This window comes from Gymnoscopelus braueri (genome assembly GCF_963280865.1).
Source record: "Gymnoscopelus braueri genome assembly, chromosome: 15".
NCBI lineage: Eukaryota > Metazoa > Chordata > Actinopteri > Myctophiformes > Myctophidae > Gymnoscopelus > Gymnoscopelus braueri.
The window spans coordinates 21,186,847-21,206,846 of record NC_137620.1 but is presented as its reverse complement, the minus strand read 5'-3'; the positions used below and the strand labels follow the sequence as shown (position 1 = coordinate 21,206,846).

At 40.6% G+C, this 20,000-nt stretch overlaps 1 protein-coding gene across 2 annotated transcripts; it reads right to left on the bottom strand.

Moving 5' to 3' along the window:
* Window positions 1-6,744: 6,744 nt before the first annotated feature.
* On the bottom strand, window positions 6,745-15,592 carry LOC308101690 (uncharacterized protein). 2 transcript variants are annotated; one of them, XM_080451136.1, is made up of 3 exons: window positions 15,345-15,592; window positions 14,174-15,013; window positions 6,745-12,545 (listed from the first exon to the last, which is right to left on the bottom strand). In XM_080451136.1, exons 1-3 carry the CDS (start codon window positions 15,397-15,399, stop codon window positions 7,000-7,002), a joined length of 6,441 nt encoding a protein of 2,146 aa, XP_080307262.1. In that variant the 5' UTR covers window positions 15,400-15,592; the 3' UTR covers window positions 6,745-6,999. The 2 variants fall into 2 exon arrangements, with proteins under 2 accessions (XP_080307262.1, XP_080307263.1); XM_080451137.1 differs by having other exon boundaries at window positions 14,174-14,965.
* Window positions 15,593-20,000: the final 4,408 nt, after the last annotated feature.

Genomic DNA, 20,000 nt, shown 5'->3' with positions numbered 1-20,000 from the left:
AAATAAATCGAACATTACCTTTAAAAACACCCAATACCAGTCATACCAAACAAGGTCCAGTGCAAACCAACCAGGGCCCCCTGACTCTATTCTTCTTGCCCATCAGCCAATTATTCAACAGCTTTTTAAAACTGCTCAAAGACTTTACCCATCTTCAACCTATCTTCATATAATTGGTATCTATCTTCATTATAATATGGTACCTTTTTTGTGTACCCCGTCTGTGTCTCAGAGGAGGGCTGTGGAAAATACAGAAACCTGCCTACCAGTGCATTAATGGGGAATCCAAGCTTATAGAAACTGCAGGCTTTCTACTCCTAGAAAGTTAGCATGCTATAATAGAAGCCATAGAGTACAGAAGTCCTGATGTCACTCGTTCATTCCCTGGGTCGTAAAGTCATTTTGCTATGGAGAATAACATTGGGTCATCATAGAATCGTCTCATATAAGAATTGTGGTCCAAAAACAAACAAACTGTCTCGCGATAATGTCAGGGAAGTGGCTCTGTATCGTTTATGATAGTCAGTCACTCATATTTGATACAGTCTGTTTCTGGCGAAAATGTAACTAATTCGGCGGAAGTAACATAAGTCTTTTCTCACTGTCGGTTGATGCTTCATATAAGAGTCAAATCGCCGGGATCATTTGTTTATTTTTGGAACACAGTTCTTGACGCGATATTAAAGATGTCTATGGGAATTCAGAATGGGGGGGGGGGGGAACCACGACCCAGGTAGGATGCGTAAATTACGTCAGACTTCGGTGCTCTATTGTTCTTACTTTAATAAAGTAAAATAAAATATGAGACATAGACACAGAGTAGAAGAAAATGGAACCATTTTATCATGAGCATTAGTCAGGACCAATTATATGAAGATAGGTTGAAAATGGGTGAGGTCGTCCTTTAATGCTTAGAATGCTACATGTTGTTTTTAGACCGATTGATTTATTGATTGATTGCCGTCTTTACTGACAATAATGCATAATATACATAACATATTTTTTTCATATCTGTTAAAAGGATAAAACACAATACAGCACGAGAGCTTATTTCCATCGTGGTCCTATGAGACAGATGCTAGTTTTGATGTTTACCTAGTATTCTAGTTTCTTTGAAGCACTACATTGTAGGCTACTCTTTGCACTTGTACTCTACTGTATGACTATTTATCAGTGGTGGAAAGTAACTTTTAAAAGTACAATTTTGAGGTACTTTTTACTTTACTGGAGTATTTCCAATTTTCTATACTTTTACTTCTACTCCACTGCATCTCACAGTCAAATATTGTACTTTTTACTTCACTGCAATTATTTGAAAACTTTAGTTACCAGTTACTTTGTAGATTTTGCTTATTATTACAAAACATACATTAACCACTTCAGCCCTATTTAAATTTTGTCTATTTGAAAATAGTCGATCTACAAGCTCACACAGCGTCATGAGCTTGCAGATCTGGTATTTTCAAATGATTTTTTATTAATTTTAGACATATGATAACTTGTGAAACGGGACATTCTGCATAATGAGCACTTTCTACTTTTGGTCCTTTAAGTACATTTTGATACCAATATGTTTGTACTTTACTGAGTACATTTAGAATTCTGGACTTTTACTTCTAACAGAGTATTTTTTTTGCAGTATTGATACTTTTACTAGAGTAAAACATTTTAGTACTTTTTCCACCACTGCTATTTATGCTGTCGTTTGTTGACTAGCATTCATACCATTTACTCAGATTTTGCACTTGTATGACGCTCTGGATATAAGAGCAATTGCAAATTGTGTTTTAGATTCACGTTTGAGGAGAAAATGTAGCATTTTTAGAGCAACTTTGTTCTAAATCAATGTGACTGAATGATAAATTACAATTGTTTGATGGGACCTAAAACATTACATTATAGAAAGGAATTAACAGTAAGGATAGCAGATTTTTTTTTTTTACACAATCAACAAAACAACCATTACACAAAGGACAATAGGAAACACAACTTCGATTTAAAATACGATAGTACTACTAAAAGATCTTGCTTGTAAAAGATCCACAGACTAGTCATTCTTAAACCGGGCTCTAGTAGCAGATGCTGATGAAGTCATCAAGCCGAACAATCCTCCACTATCCTGCTCCAATAATGAAATAAAAATAAATTGTCAAGTTCATTTTGAATGCGTACTTCATATCTCTTAATCAGAACAGTGGGTTTGGTTGTCGCACTGGTAGTTTTGTATGTATTGATTCAATAATACTGAATGCTCTAGTTAGTAGCAAACAAACACAACATTGAACATACATTTTAACCTAGACTTTGGAGCATCAAAAAGATGTCTTTTTCCCAGGGAGCCCAAGGAGCTTCTGCACTCAATTGACAATGTATGCATTTAGCAATAGTAGGATAAGGAATTAGAGACAGAACGAGGATGTAGTATACTGCATATCTACTGCAAATAACTTAACTTTGACTTTAACAAAGCTAGCATCTATTTACCGTATAGTCTAGATAACTGCTAGATGATGTTGCATTATGTTTATTCTCATACTGTACTTTTCCTTGCACTTTTGTAAGTCATTCTGCTAAATGCCTAAATTGTAAAATAAATGATTATATATTGTTAAAAGATTATTAATAGTATGCACACAGACAGAAACTTGACCTGATCATGCATTTTAATAAATGACCTGCAATATTATCTTCATGTCTTAAATTATGAACATGAACATCTGAATTTTGAATCATACAAACATGCATTTTAATATCAATGTCTTAATATTTGAATCATAAAATCTTAAGTCTTAAGATATTACATTTTGGATCTTAATATCTTGGTTTCTTATACTGATAAAGCAGCCAGTCATTTGGTAACCATGGTATCGTAACTGGTTGTCGACGATGAGGGGAAACTGGGTTAAGAAATTCACCTACATGTGGTGTCTGGAAAGTTCACAGGGTTAGACACAAAACCTATACACATTACACGTATGCTTATGCATACACACACACAGCTACTCTATGCAGGACAAATGCGATACATACATGCATACATTCATATAGTGGCAGTGGCTCAGGAGATAGAGTGGCCGCTTGGGAAACAGACGGTTCCCAGTTCAATCCCGGGCTCCCCGGGCCTGAGTCAGTGTCGATCAGTCCTTGAACAAGACACTGAACCCTAAACTGCTCCCCCATAAAGGTTGATGCCTTGCATGGTTTCCTCCACTGTCGATGTGTGAATGTAATGCACAATGTAGTGTGCTTTAGATAAAGGAGCCATATAAATGCACCATTTATATTATGACAGGAAAAGATATTTTAAAAGATCAAAGTGTTGACTATTAAACCATGTAATCTCATAAGATGGCATATCTGACGGAGTTGACATCTGGTTCTATTAATGCTAATAGAATTACACTTTAAAAAATATATATATTATTCTTTTAGTTTGAATTTAGAAGAACTGACGGAGTTGATATGTTATGATTGAGACACACCAGATAGTAATATTATTTAGTGCATTTATCAAAAAATAGAAAGCTTACCAGAGCTTTCGCAGCTTTCCCGCCTTTTTTTAAACCGGGAAGTGAGACAGGGGACCTTAGAATATAGCTAAAACCTGTTTACGCCTGATTAAATTATGTTTTTGTAGAAATCTGACGGAGCTGACAACGATCTTGGACACAACTTTAAAGGGCAAAAACCTTTAAAAAAAAAACATTAAAAAAAAAAGATTGATATTAATAGTACATTCTTACACCTCGTACACTCAATACACATGGTTCGTTTTTTTAATGCTTTTAACACTTAAAAAAAAAAAGGTTTAAAGTTGTGAATCCTCATCTTAGGCAAGGGTGTTTTCTGTGCAAGCTTTGATGTAAAAACCAGACCAAAACCTTGTATAAATCTTACGTAATTCATATATATATAGATCCTTTAAGAATATATTTTCACCAATTTTTTTTTTTAATCAGTGTTTTAATAAATAATAATTTGAAATGTTTTGGTAGGACATGATTTGTCCCAATTCTCAAGAATGGGTGATATACACACACACAACATACTGTATATGCACACATAGGCTACATACTGTATGTGTGTATGCATCTGTGTATGTGTGTACACACAAATGTGTTACCGTTTTGTACCATCTGTATAACATATAAATACATATAGTAGCGGCTGATGAGATGGTGATAAAATCCAGGGATGTGTGCCTAGGTAAACATCCTTCGTTGTGACACACTTACACACAGCTGTATGTAGGATAAAACTTCATGTCTGATCTGATCTCCAGTGCAGTGAAAGCACCTGTCACACCTACAAGCTTTAACATAGATATTTTGAATTGTTCATATTTTTAGACACAAAACCATAGTCACACATTTTCAGACACATTTATTGAGGTGTGGAGCTGTGCTCTGAAGCTATGAAATGCACTAACTGAACATGCACACATACAGCAATTGACCTCACATAAGAGAGATTGGTAGTAGATGATTCTACTATATGTTTATACATTTGTAAATAGGACTCTTGTTAAACCCAACCTGCCAGAGGAAATGTTAAGGAAATTCTATGGCATCTTTTAAGATGCAGCTGCAAACTCAATTGTATAACCTTGTGTTTAACTGATTTGTCATTTTTACTTACTTTATGATGTCGCCATATTCTTAAATGTATTTTAAGTTTGGAGTCTGCAGTCCAATTTGGTTTTCACTTTCAGTCCAATAAGGTTTCACAGAGTCACCTATATCATAAAGTATGCACACTATTTAGTGTGAATATTAAGGAAGCCATAAGCCATTGAATTCTTGCTTCTAGCTTATTTTGTTGTTTTAATTTACAGAAGTAACTTTGTTATTTAATACATGTATATAATTCAAAGTTTTCTCCTCTTTATTACAATGAATTATTAATTCTTGTCATATTTGTATTATTATTGTTATTAACTTTACATGTACAGTACCTGGTATTTGCAATTTGCTAATTCAATTAATGGAAGCCTGACAAGAAAGTCATAAAAGCTGCAGAGAAATGACATGAGCAGAGTCAAGTGCAAGTCAAAATTCTCTATGAGTGCCCAATGTTCATAAAAGAAAAGCATGCTATTTCTTTTTGACAGTAAATCCTTCAAAACAATTTTTAAGAGAGACGGGCCTTCACAATGTGTACCTTATAGGCTATAATTAGGCTACAAACCTTTAATGTGATGATGCTTCTTTTTCTACAAAAATCCAGATATCCAGATATGAAAAATACGAGAGGTAATTCATTATCTTGCAGTGGCTGAAAACTGGGTAGCTCATTACTTTAAATGTTTATTTAGACAATGTCTCTATCATAGCTTTATTTGTCCTCGATGCACTCAGCAGGGATGACAACAAAACAACACCCACTCATCTCATCTCTACAGACAATTCTCCTTTTAAGGATAGATTAAAAAGAATCTTTGCAGCCGCATTCAGTATGAGTCACTACATACTGTATAATGCATAAATATCAACTTGTTGATTGCATATGAATGTTTTGGATGTTGTGTCTACTGATTAGTTGTGCATAAAATAAATAAATAAATAAGTAGTTAAAATGCAACTACATCCCAGATTTATCTTAAGCCATTAAAAGCGGGAAAGCATCTGTGTCATTTTATACTTTGGCTATTCAAAAATAGCAGATATATAAGCTCATAGCACGTCACTTTGTGCCACGCTATGAGCTTGTAGATCTGCTATTTTTTTTTATTCGTGAAGATTTGTGCAAATCTTTGAATATACATATTTCTTAAAGCGATTTTTTTTTACTCAAATCTTTGAATCTGGGGGTCCCTGGAACAGAATATTTTCTGATGGGGGTTCGTGGCAGAATACATAATTTTGAGGGTTCCTTGAAAGTTTGAGCACCACTGACATAGTATTATATAGGATTTAGAAGACATTTGTAGAATCGGCCTCAGGTCTTAAAGGGATATTTCACTTTCAAAAAAACTTTGGGTCATTTCATCGTCCACTCAGGCTTTTGTGAGCACCCCAGACAGTTTTTAAGTTACTTGATTCAGTATTTAGATTTTTGATATTCATTTGATCAGACACGCCCCCTTCCTATACAAACCCATTGTAACTTCAAACTCCATTTTTAACATGTTAGATTCATCAAAAACACCCGTCCTTGGTTCTGGTGACTCACCCTGCCCTCCTAATACGCGAGGGGGCCGTGTTTTTTCGATTACTTTTTTCATTTATTTTTTATATTTTTTGGGGAAAATTAAGAAAATTAATTACAATAAAAAGAATATATAAAATAAATGAAAAAAGTAATTGAAAAAACACTAAACATTGAAAAATCTATAAGAGCTATACCTATATCTCATCAAGGCTCACAATCTTCTTCAAAGTAGGGGTCCTCTCAGCATACAGTGAACTCCCAGGTGCAAAATGCTAGAGGGTTTGGCTATCTAAACTATCTATCTCAAAATGAGTCAAGTTAAATGTGGTGAAATTTCAAACAAGATTCCATGGGCAAAACTCCATGCTGCCATGAAGTTGATTTCAACATCATCTTCGCTTAATGTTAAAAGTTGAAACAAGAGCTCCATCTTGTGGAGAAAGCAAGTTATAGTCACATTCACATATGATGCTTTCAACTATAGTGTATCTTCTAAAAGTTGCACATCTAAAGACTTTGAATGTGAATATGGTTCAGACCTTCGTTAAAACATATACCACTATTTTAGAATAATTTAGCTATTTTTTACATTAAAACACAGCATTATTTTAGAATACTTTTCCTGTATTTACAAAATAAATATTATGAATGAATGTACTATATAAGTGAATGACTATATGACAAAATCAATGGAATAAATTACAATAAATCATTTTATTTCTCACATGAGAAGTGCCAACATTTCATGTTGAATAATGCTACAGCATTATAGACACTAATAATAATCTTTTAATTATTTTTTTTTTGTGCTGTTTCTTACTACTTTTCTCACAATGTCACCATACATCTCTACAACAAACACTGTTCTGTATTGTTTAATGCCACCATGTCCTCTATCTTCTCAAATAATCCCTCTATTAGAACGTTGTTTAACTTGCTGGTCAACGTGTGATACCTGCCCCCACATTTCTCTACGAGCGCCATTAGATCCCCATTCCTCAGAATGTGCTGCTCGGTGCTCTCCCCTAAACTTTCCCCCCATGTGAACAGCAGCAGCGTGCGCTGCCACATCTCTTCCCCAAACAATCCCACGTGGTCCTCCACAGCCTTCCTGTATTTGGGAGTGAGGGTCAGGTACGCTGGTATGACCAGAAGGAGGACGTGGGGTCCTGGGTGCGACAGGGAGACGCTGTCCAGAATATTCTTTCTCTGTGCTGTGTCGCTTGGGTCCGGTCCGTTGCGCCACCCGACACCCAGCGGCTCTACAACACTGACGTTCCGCCCGGCTATCTGGCCTCTCCAGGGCTCGGAGCTTGACCCATCGGCCTGTGATGCCTCTCTGCCCAGAATGGTGATTCCTACTGGGTAGTGGGAGGACCGGTTCTCCCTTAACATCACCACCCTTAACTCTGACTCAGGCAGATTTTTGCTGTTTACTGCGCTGTGGTCGTGACTTGGAGACAGCAACTTATCCGCTCTGATGACCTTTGCATCTTCCATTTTGTTTCCCTTCCTCTTCTTGTCCATCTCCTCACGCATTTTTGATGCACTGCCTTTCATCTGCACCTTTTCTCCCCTCTCCTCTGTGCTCCCCATGTCTCCCAGTGTGTCAGACTGACATTTATTGCTCTCAGAAGCTGATGAGGCTGTTTCTACTCTCTGATCTTCCATTTCTTTTGGGCCTTGGGCTCTCCAATCTGATTCTGTCCCTCTCGCTTCCTCTTCCTTCCTGTCTGGCTCCTCCACCACACCCACCTCCTGGTACATAACATGAGCATCTCCCACTGACCCTGGACTATTGACTGCAGTCATCAGTTCACGTTTCCTATGAGCTCCATGTAATTTACGTGTGTTCATGTTGCTCGTGTCCACCACATAGTCTCCATTACACAGCTCTGAATCTCGGGGCACGGCGTCTCTTTCCTTACTTTCCTGACCTCGCCCTCTTTTGCACACCTCTGCCTCCCTCATTTCAAGACTTTGCTCCCAGGTCTTCAGTTTCGCGATCGTATCCCTTGCGTCATTCTCTCTGTCATGAAGTTCTTCTTTTGGTTTTGTCGCTCTCGTCCCCTCCACCTCTCTCTGCAGTGTTTCGTTTGTCCGTTTCAAAGCAGTGACTTCTAGATCTCTCTCATGCAAAACGTTCTGGATTTCAGAGTCCTTGCTTTTCACTTGCTCTTCATATCTACACAGAAGTTCAGTAATCTCTTCCTCCCGACCCACACGACCACTTCTCTGCGCCTCGCGCTCGCTCTCATGCTCCTCATACTTCCCTCGGAGGTCCTCTATCTCTTTTGTTATTTTCTCATTTTGTTCTCGCAGCTCTTTGACTCTGCCTTGGCTCTCCTCGTATTTCTTGGTGATGTCTGAAACGCGTCTGTTGCCGTCTTCCTCGACTTCTCGCAGCTGGCTCATGGCGATTTCTTTCTCCTGTGTTGTAGATTCAATATCCTCCTTTATGCTGGCGATCTGCCCCTCGTACACGCCTATCATGTTTGTCGTCTCCTTCTCCACCTTGCCTGTCAACTCCTTCAGTTCCGAGTTTGTCTGCTCGATTGTGTGCCTCAGTTTGGCAATCTCTTTTTCATTCTCGCCGTTTCTTCGTTTCAAGCTATTGAGCTCTGCTTCTTTCTCTTGGTGTTTTTGTGTCATTTCAGCATCTCTCTCTCTCTCTCGCTCTGCATGTTGCCGCTGTATTTCAGTGATTGTGGAGGTGTTTATTTCATTGTTCTCTTTCAGCTGTTTCAAAAGGATTGCACACCTCTCTGCCGCCTCCTCTAGTTCTTCATCTTTCTGTGTCACTAGTTCTTGTGTTTGGGTATGTTCTTGTGCATTCTTCTCAATAATTTGTTTCAGTAGCTCAATCTCTTCTTCCCTCCTGTCATCCCTCTTTCTTTGTTCCTCCCTCCATTTGGTCTCTCTGGCTTCAGTTTGCTGCCTCGTCTGTTCTACCTCCATTTCCTGTTCTTTCAAAATTTTCGTGACGTTTACGATACGTAACGTCACCTCTTTCATCTCTTGTTCTTGCTCTTGTAGTCTTTGTTCCAAGTCTCTCCTGTGATTTGCATTGAGCATTTCCCTCTCCTCCTTTAGTCGAAGGCTGTTCTCTATGTTTTCTACGTGCCGTTTCAGCTCAATAGTCTCTCTTTCCTTGTCTTGCAGTATTTGTTCCATCTTTCCATTCTGAACTTGAACAACCTGTTCTTTCTCGTCCTTTTCTTGGAGTTCTCTTCCCATCGCACTCACGTGCTGGCGTTTTAACTCAACAATGTCTCGTTCTTTTTCTTGAATTATGTTTGCCATTTCTTTTTCATGATTTAGAATAATTTCTTCCTTCTCTTTTTCATTTTCTTGCCTCGTCTCCTCTGTTTGGAGTGCATGCTGCTGTGTTAACTCTATAATCTCTCTTTCCTTTTCTTTATTTTTTTGGGTGATCTCTGTTGTATATTTCAGGTACAATGTCTCCTTTTCTTTTTCATGTTCTCGTCTTGTTTCCTCCAATTGGATGGCGTGCTGTTGCTGTAACTGAGATGTTTCTTGACTAATCTTCTCAAGTTTATCTACATGCTGTTGCTTCATCTCTTTAATCTCTCTTTCTGCTTCTTGTTGTATGTGACTTATTTCATCCCGGTGACCTTGTTTGACCTTTTCCATAACTTCCTCATTTCCTCTTAACTCTCCTTGCATTTCTTCCTGGTACTGAATACTTTTCAATTCTTCCAGTTTTTCCGTCTGCTTCATTTTCCTCACCATTTCGTCTTCATGCTGCAGTTTCATGCCTTGTATCTCTCTCTCATTCTCTTCTATTTTTCTTTCCATCTCTCTTCGATGCTGTGATGTCAGCTCTTCCACTTTCTCCTCGAATGCTCTCTTGGTCTCAAGTTTCATGTCTTCCATCTCCTTGTGTTTTTCAGTCAGTTTTCTTTCCATCTCTGCCTGCATTTCCTGACATTCTTTCTTCATTTCAAGTTTCATGTCCTTCATCTCATTGTCTTTTTCACTCAATCTGCTTTCCATATCTGCCTGCATTACCTTAGACAGTGTCTTCAGTTCAAGTTGCATGCCTTCCACCTCCTTGTCTTTTTCACTCAGTCTACTTTCCATCTTTTCCTGCTTTTCTTTACACTCCGTCTTCATTTCAAGTTCTTTGCCTTCCATCTCCTTGTTCTTTTCATTCAGTCTTCTTTCCATCTCTGCCTGCTTTTCTTGACACACTGTCCTCATTTCAAGTTCTTTGCCTTCCATCTCCTTGTCTTTTTCATTCAGTCTTCTTTCCATCTCTGCCTGCATTTCCTGACATTCTTTCTTCATTTCAAGTGTCATGTCCTTCATCTCACTGACTTTTTCACTCAGTCTGTTTTCCATATCTTCCTGCTTTTCTTTAGACACCGTCTTCATTTCAAGTTCTTTGCCTTCCATCTCCTTGTCCTTTTCATTCAGTCTTCTTTCCATCTCTGCCTGCTTTTCTTGACACACTGTCCTCTTTTCAAGTTCTTTGTCTTCCATCTCCTTGTTTTTTTCATTCAGTCTTCTTTCCATCTCTGCCTGCATTTCCTGACATTCTGTTTTCATTTCAAGTTTCATGTCTTCCATCTCCTTGTGTTTTTCAGTCAGTTTTCTTTCCATCTCTGCCTGCATTTCCTGACATTCTTTATTAATTTCAAGTGTCCTGTCCTTCATCTCATTGTCTTTTTCACTCAATCTGCTTTCCATCTCTTCCTGCTTTTCTTGACACACCATCTTCATTTCAAGTTCTTTACCTTCAATCTCCTTGTCCTTTTCATTCAGTCTTCTTTCCATCTCTTCCTGCTTTTCTTGACACACTGTCCTCATTTGAAGTTTCATGCCTTCCACCTCCTTGTCTTTTTCATTCAGTCTTCTTTCCATCTCTGCCTGGTTTTCTTGACACATTTCAAGCTTTAAGTCCTCCATCTCCTTTTCTTTTTCATTCAGTCTTCTTTCCATCTCTCCTTTGAGCTTGCATTCCACCTCCACCATCTTTTGTCTGTTGTCCCTCTCTTTCCCGACGTCCTCACTCTCACGCTGTGAAATAATGTCCTTGTGGTGCCTTTCTGACTCACGTATGTCTGCTTGTAAATCCTCAACCCTTTTCTTCAACTCTGCCTTCCCTTTCTCGTGCAGCTCTACCCTTTCGGATACATTCTTAATCTCATCCTTCAACTCCTGGTGCCTAACTCTGCTCTCACCCTCCCTCTGTTTTCTTTCACGGTCTTTCTCCGAGCCGAGGCGCTCGAGGTCCAGCAGCTTCATCTGCTGCTCATCGATTCTCTCAAGCAGCTCTTCGATCTCTCTCTCTTTCAGCTCCAGTTTGAGGATGCTGTCATCCTTTTCACCGGTGCACTGGTGTAAAGCGGCCAGGATCCTGTCGTGTTTGGTGTTCAGATCACGAATCTCTCTCTCCTTGTCCTCCGTCAGCCACCTCATCCTCTCCTCCAGTTCTCCCATTTCATTCTTTGTCTTCTCGCCGCTCCTTCTCTCCTCCTCTTCCTCCTCATCCACTTTTTCCGCACTGCCGAACAACTTCCCGGGCGACTTCACCTTCTTCTTCCTGTCAAAGAACCACCGGATGCTCTTCACTTCTCTCTCCCTCATTTTCTTCAGCTCGGTTTCCTGCCGGAGCGTTTTGTCGCCCACCTCCTTCAGCCGCTGATTGAACTTCTCGTTCCTCTGTTGGCTCAAGCTGCTGACCTCCTGAACCAGGCCCGAGAAGGCCTCGCAGCGGTTCCCCACGGCCATCTTCTCCACCATCTCCAGGAGCTCCGTCACCTGCGTGGAGCCTCCGCTGCCACCTCCGGCCACGGCTCCACTACCGCCTCCTACGTCTACATTACTAATGACATGGTACCTCCCCCTGCATTTCTCTAAGAGCCACTGAAGATCCCTGCCGCCCCTCTCGATGTACTGCTCAATACCCACCCCTTCCCTGAGCTGGTCGCCGTGGGTGAACAGCAAGACAACGTGCCTCCACACGCCTTCGCCGAGGAGCTCCAGGTGCTCTGTGACGGGGCCCACCTTCACCAGCGTGTCCAACCTCAGGGTCAGTAACAGCGCGTGAGGCCCTGGAGGACACATCGCAGCGCTAGCCACGATCTCCCTCTTCGATCTCTCTGGCGTCGGACCCGCCACCCCTCCTTCCCAGCCCGGGGCGTCCACCACTGTCACCAGTCTCATGGCTACCTCCGCCTGTCGGCGGACACACTCCTCTGTTACCGTTCCCATCTGGAAGAAGTGGGCCCCGCCCAGGATGGTGTTACCCGCCGAGCTCTTCCCCGTCTCGCGCTCTCCCAGCAGGACCAGTCGGACTTCCGGAAGACGCCGGAAGCCCTTGGAGAACGACTGCCGGGTGTCCAGTTCTGAGCCGTGAGAGCCATCGCCTGGCAGGGAGAAATGAACAGAGAGCTCACTTGGATGATGTGATTGTATTCTAACACAGTGGTTCTCAACCTTTTCAGGCCATGACCCCCCAAAATTTGAATTTGAATATTTGTGAAAATAGCAGATCTACAAGCTCTCAACGCCTCGTGCTGCAAGGCGTTGTGTGCTTGTAGATAGTCAATTCTCCATTTTTGTCCTCTTTCTTATATTATTTGACAATTTGGCCTTGCTTGTAGATAGTCAATTCTCAATTTTTTCCCTCTTTCTTATATTATTTGACAATTTGGCTAAGGTTTTGACAATTGTTTATAGTATAGTTTGTTACCACTGTTCTAACAAAGCATGGAGGCAGCTCACCCAAATCACCCCTGGAGTGCAGATAATTTACAGTAGGTGTGTTTTGCAGAGGTTTGGAAATTGCAGCCAAAGGGGTGCCTGCTGTCACCTCAGTGGCACTTAAGTTTGTGGTGCTCAAAGCGGCAAACAAATGCCACAACTATGATGATATACTGTACAATTAGCAGGGACACTACTGTTGTAAATAGTTCTAAATTAAAGTGTTCACAATGGGGTCTGTAGATTATCGTGACGTGTCATACTTTCTGGGCAGAGACATGGCTGTTGAGTTTTTCATATGTTATCTTTCGGTGCTTTGAGCACCACAAACCAAATGTCATTGAGCCCCATTGTATTTGGGTGACGGCAGACATCTCTATGGTAGAAATCTCACAAAACCTCAGCAAATCACAATATGAATAAGTATCACTCTGGGTGAACTATTTTGGGTGAGCTGTCCCTTTAATAATAATAATCATAATAATAATAATAAAACAAATAATAATAAACTTTATAGCACCTTTCAAATCAGTTACAAAGTGCTTTAGTTAAGCAAAACAGATACAATATTACAATTGTAAACATAAAACACAATAAATTGAAGACATAAAGCACAATTTATGTTCATAATCTATATTAATTAGATTTGTTTATCAAATGTCTGTAATAGCCTACATTACTGACATTTGACTGAATTGTTTCACTCACACTGTGTCCAGAATGATTCAATACTCACTATAGTCCACTATGAATTATCTTGATTATTGACAAACCAATCACTAACCAAGCATTATATCCCATCATGCATTGCATGGAAAGAAACACAATACAATCACACTCTATTATTGCAATAGTTTCCAGTAGATGTAAAAAACTGAATACACTAGGTTTACCCAGCAGGGGGTGTAGTCTGGCACTATGAGAGTTAATGAAATGATGCATGTATATCCATTATAAATGGATATAGTGTAGCAAGAGCCGCATGTGTACATTTCTTCTGTCAAGTAATTATGTTTCTTCTCCTATGAATAGTTTTTTTGAATGATCACGAGAACAACAAAAGAAAGATTGGTACTGTGTGGCATCTCCACAGAGCTCTAAAAGTTGTCAGCTGTAGTGAATGAGTGAATGATTTCAGACACAGCTTGTGAATATTGCCAAGTAGCTTCTGTGATCGCGTGTACATTTGCATTTGTCTGAGTTTACGCAAGTAATGAATTAGGAGCATACTAAAATTACCACTTTAAATTGAACCACTGTGTGAACAGCGACTACAGTTAGATCAACTCACTTATGAGAGCGGCTCTGATGGTTCCTCTCTGTGTCTGCGCCTCCATCTGCCTCTGCTTCTTCCTCCTCTCCCTCGCTCTCCGCTTCCCGTCCGCCTCCAGCTCCTGCAGAACCAGGGTATCCACCCCAAAGTACCCAACTTCTCCATCTCCTCCTTGTGTCCCCTTCACCATCTCCTCCATCTTCCTTATGAGCTCTTGAACTTGTGTGGCATCCCCTTTGCTCCTGCTGTTGTCCAGGATGTGGTACCTGTTGCCGCACTTCTTGAGGAGGTTGTGGAGGGCCGGTCCGCTGGTGAGGATCCGCTGTTCCATGGACACCAGGCCCAGCTCATCCCCCCTGGTGAACAGCAGCAGGGTGTGGTCCCAAACCCCTCTCCCTAAAGGTTCCAGGTGTTCTTCTATCTGGCTTGTGAAGGCCTCTGTCACCGAAGCACAAGACCGTACCACCAGGAGCATGGCGTGGGGTCCGGGAGTGCACAGCGACACGCTCCGCAAGTTCTCTCGCCGCACCCAATCGGGCGTGCTGTTGCGCGGGTAGTACCACTCCCAGCCAGGAGTGTCCACCACAATGACTCTTCTCCCCGCCACGTCCGCTCGCCTCTTCACGCACTCCTCCGTGGGCTTCCCGCTCTCGAACCCCCCCATTCCTCCCAGGATGGTGTTGCCCGCCGCGCTCTTCCCGGCTCCTTTCCTGCCCAGGAGGACCAGTCGAATTTCGGGGAGAAGGGGGGGAGCGACGAGGGAAGCTGGAGTCTCTGCTGGTTTCTGCATGACGGCATGCAGGCATTCATCTGTGAAGAGAGGTAGCAGTACTTCCTCAGTGCACCGTACCGATTGAGCTAAATGACACAAAAACAGAGATGCGACCATGCTCAGTGATCTAGCTAATTACAACATCATTACCTGTCAATAAAGTGTTACTAATGCTATCTCAGTAATGAAGAACAGGACAGACATTAATTTAACTGTGTACTGGTAGGTAATGTATTCATTTAACATAAGTTTACTGAACAGACACAATACATGCGGTAGGCTACTTGCATTTCCTACGTCACTTCCCTCTTCTCATCTGTCTGACTGTTATCGAATAGAATAACATACATACTGAACTTTACACGATGACTTTATAGTATAAATGAATGGATGAAAAGAGACCTTGACTCAACTCACCGGCAATCGTTACTGTGACCGTATTACTGCTCTCACAGTCACCGTTCCCTTCCATCTCGTCTCCGCCACTTCTCTTCCTCTTGTCCTTCCTCTTCCTCTTTTTCAATTCCACTTTTTTGTATTTCGGTAAGGCGTTACTCTCATTGCCCTTACGCAACGCCACCAGAAACTACAACGTGGGTCTAATGTGAAACGATCTAGTGATGCACTGCACAATCACAGGGGACATACAGTACAGTAGTAAGAGTGCCAAGCCGTTGTTGTGTCATGTGACGGTCCTGCGGTTTTTTAGAAGCACACCGTGTCTAAAGCAGGAAGTTCAGAGTAAGCACTTCTGCCACTAGCGCAACTTTGTCATACATTGCACAACAATGTGTGCTTGATACACGCTGAATGCACCCAAAGCTGCATATTATAAGTGTTATAAGACATTGGTTCTCAAAGTGGTGGGGGTCCTTGGGGGAATTGGGGGAATAACAGGGGGAATACCAGGGGGTCCCCAGCAAAATTAATTAATATAGCTTCACTTCATTTTAAACACTTTAACCATATTTTATACTTTGGCTATTTTTGAAAAATACCTGGCAAAAAATATTTTTGAGATGGGGGGGTCCGCAGCCAAATACATGTCAATTTGGGGGTCCTTGACATGAAAAAGTTTGAGAACCACTGTTATAAGACACACTTACAGGACAATGCACATCCATGCCTATGCATAGCCTACAGGTGACACACTTGTATGTTGAGACACACAGTATGAACACCAACAAAGTGAAAGTGCACGGAGAAAGCTGCAGAGCTTCCTCCAGACGCCGCCCTGTGGTAAAGCAGGTGTTAACTTTGTTTCCTATCCGTCTAATCAGTTAGACACTGCAGGGCAGAATTGCCCCTGTGGTGGTAACGCGTTCCAGGTTCCTGGCCGTTGTCAGGCATTACTGTACAGTGACCTTTAAGAAGGATGTAACAAACATTCAAATATAGTCAGTGGTTGAAAGTGTGGTAATTGTGAATATAATGTGGGCTTTGTTTCCCCTGTTTTTAGGAGGGCCATAACATGGAGGCTAAGGCACATGATGCTCGCTTCATATATACTCATACTTCATACATTTGAATGCGATATTTTTTTAATGAACCCACTGAGAGATCATTGTCCCAACACTTTAACCACTATAACTTCATCACCTCAAACACAAAGTGAGCTGTGTAATGTCACTTGAAGCACGTCACTGTAATTTGGATTCAAAATACGGCAACTTCTTAACCCATTAAACCTGAACGTGGATGGAACCCCAGCTGGGCATGAAGACAGAACTTTTGTCCCTCATCGTCTTCGCAGGGCATGTTTTTTTTCCCACCATGCACGACGGTCTCAATCGGTGTATTGTGTTTGTAGCCAAAAACTCCTTCAACATGTCTGTGGTCATAATGATATACGGCGTGGTTGTACCTTGGCCACATGCACAGTAGTACTGTACAACATGTTCTGATGTCCCAGGCCAGTCTGCATGGTACACTACAGTGCACACACACACACACACACACACACACACACACACACACACACACACACACACACACACACACACACACACACACACACACACACACACACACACACACACACATTAGCTCACCTTCTCCATGATTCAGTCTTTCCTCCATAATGGCAGAGGTTTTGACACAACAACCAAGCCCTTGTTTAGGAATGGGACCGAATCGGCAGCCTTGATTTGTCACCCCATTAACTTGAACAGACTGGTTTTTAAAAAGTCTGTTAACGTTAATGTCCAGTGAATATCTGGCAACCATGGGGCGGGCGGGGTTTAGGTGGCAAGAGAGAGAGAGAGAGAGAGAGAGAGAGAGAGAGAGAGAGAGAGAGAGAGAGAGAGAGAGAGAGAGAGAGAGGAGAGAGAGAGAGAGAGAGAGAGAGAGAATTTAGGACCTGATATGACAAGTTCTGTAGCACCTGGTCCTTAGAGAACACTCTGCTATGTATGTCCATTTGTTTGGCTGCAGGACTGGAACTGTGACAAACAAATTTGAAAGTACACAAAAGGAGGAAAGAAGTGAAAAATTAAAAATTAAAAATAAAGACAAAAGAGATTTGCAGAACACATTTTGGCCATCAGAAATCACAGCAAAGACTGACATGTTATTTTGTGTAATCCAGTACTGTACATACTGTATACATCTGCTCTGGTAGGGCTGGGAATTTAAATATATTTTTATGAATATATATATATATATATTAAATATATCGAAACCAATGTTTATAACGAATAATGGCCTTGCTCATGTAGGTTAATCGAATATTTGAGAAGCAAGTTTTTGCAATACATCTTTTATTTCTTATATCAACGAATCAACAAAATAATTCGAATACATTTTTTTTTTTTTACAATTGACTAAATCGATTGGTCTGATAAAGCCCTTAACCCTGTATACTTCCCTTATGGTGGCGTAAAATAATTGTGACAATAGCCTATCTTATGAGCTTGTAGATCTGCTATTTTCACAATGAAAAACAAGTAAAAGATCAAATTCAAAAGTATGAAATAAATGCGATACTGATTTGAAGTCATATCGGCCAGCCCTGTGCTCTGGTACTGTAGAATGCAGACATTTCTGCCCCAAACTAACCACTAACTGTGGTATCAAGAGAAGTGATGCATATATGAGAAGTGACGATGCATACTGTATATCAGCCTTGCTTTTAGGTAGAGGGAGATAATGATACAGCATTCATACTCTGAAAAATAAGCAACGAGGTCTATGAAAACAAGCCCAAAAGAAGCGACTAACACATGAGCACTTAAAACCTTTATACACATCGGCTATTTGAAAATAGCCGATCTACAAGCTCACAATCTGCTATTTTCAAAAGAATATTGTGCCAATTTTAAATGCCACAAAATGTTTTCAGATGGGGATGCGCGGACAAATACATATTAATTTGGGGGCCCATGACATGAAAATGTTTAAGAACCACTGGTTTAAACATTAGGAAGCAAGCCCAAATAAGCAACTACACTTTAGAAACAAGCCCAAAAACCCCGCAAACCGCACTATACCAATAATATTGGTATATTATTTACAAGCAACTTTACAGAAAAACAAGCCCAAAGTCGCTTATAATAAGCAGACATGGCAACCCTGCTCACAGTGCTCAGCATGAAGCTGGTCAGAGTGTTCCATCACTTTTGCTCTGTACCCATATGATTGGTGCTGGTGGGTTCCACCCACATTATAGTAGGGTCACACCCACAAACTGGAGATATTTAACACAAACCCCCCTTTTTTTTTGCACCGTAAGCCTTATATGCGAAAATAGCCAATCTACACGCTCACAACACGCTACATTTGAGCTAGAATGTTTAGAAATCTTTTCAAATCAAAGTCTAAAATAGCTATGCCTTGAACTTTATTCATCGAGGTGCACTGTTTCTCAAGGTTACGTGAAAGGTGGTTACTGAGGCAGGAGTTGCTCATTCAGTTTTCATGCTGCTCCAGGGGATCAAACCAGACTCTTCCGGCCATAAGCATACTCCTTACTAACCTGGGGTACAGACTACTACAGACATAGACTCATATTTGGAATATTTGGAATCCTGTACCATGTATATGAACAAAGCCAAACAACCATGCTGTCATAGTCACTTTGGCTCATTGGCAGTGTGCAGGTGATGTGATACAGTATGTACCCTTAGGTGTTCATGAATGGTCTAACCCTGTTATACTTGTATCATTATAAGCTTTGGATAAAAGCGTCTGCTAAATGACTGTAATGTAATGTAATGTAGTATAACGTAATAGTCGATATTAGTATTAAAGTTAAATCATTGCACACACACAGCCCTCACTACAGTGATAATTTATTGATTTGCGGTCTGGTTTGCATTTGTAACTCCAAGAGTGTGCAAATGACACCAATGCTTTTGGTTCCATCTGTACTATCAAAAATTTAGATTTAAAGCTGGTGTAAAACAAGTGTTAAATAGCTCTATATTCCAATAGCAATCATTGCTATAGTGTTCAGTAACAAACACTCTCTTCAGTAAACAGACAATACATTTTCAGGTCAGCATAACAATTATTCAGGAGAGAGAATCCATACAGGATACAGGATAAACAAGAGAAATGGGAAGTGATGAGACAAAAATTTTTATGGAAACTTGAACACTGTCAAATTGAAGCCGATAAAGGATCTTTGTGGGTTTCTCTCTCCTGATTAAATCAAATTGGAACCTGACCTGAAAATATATTTTCTCTATGGAGACCCCTGTTTTATAAACAAACACTATATACTACGATAGAGTGTTATAGATACTATAGCAATGATTACAATTGGGATAGAGCTTAAACGTTTAGTTTAAGATTTTACTGTGTAGCATCACTTACATTAAACGAACAGTGTAAAATCCCATAGTAACTGCAGCAGCACAAAAAAAACACTGTGTACAGAACATTGAGAACAACAGTGTGCAATGCACAACCAGTGACTCAACAAGAATCTCTTCAGACTCGCCTTTCCCCAGTTGAAAACATAAGTCACTACAACACATCAATCCCACATTCATATCAAAGCATGTCACATTTGACAGCTGTACAGCTGTACCGCATCACAGTGAGAATCCTACGGGTGGAAACCTCATATGA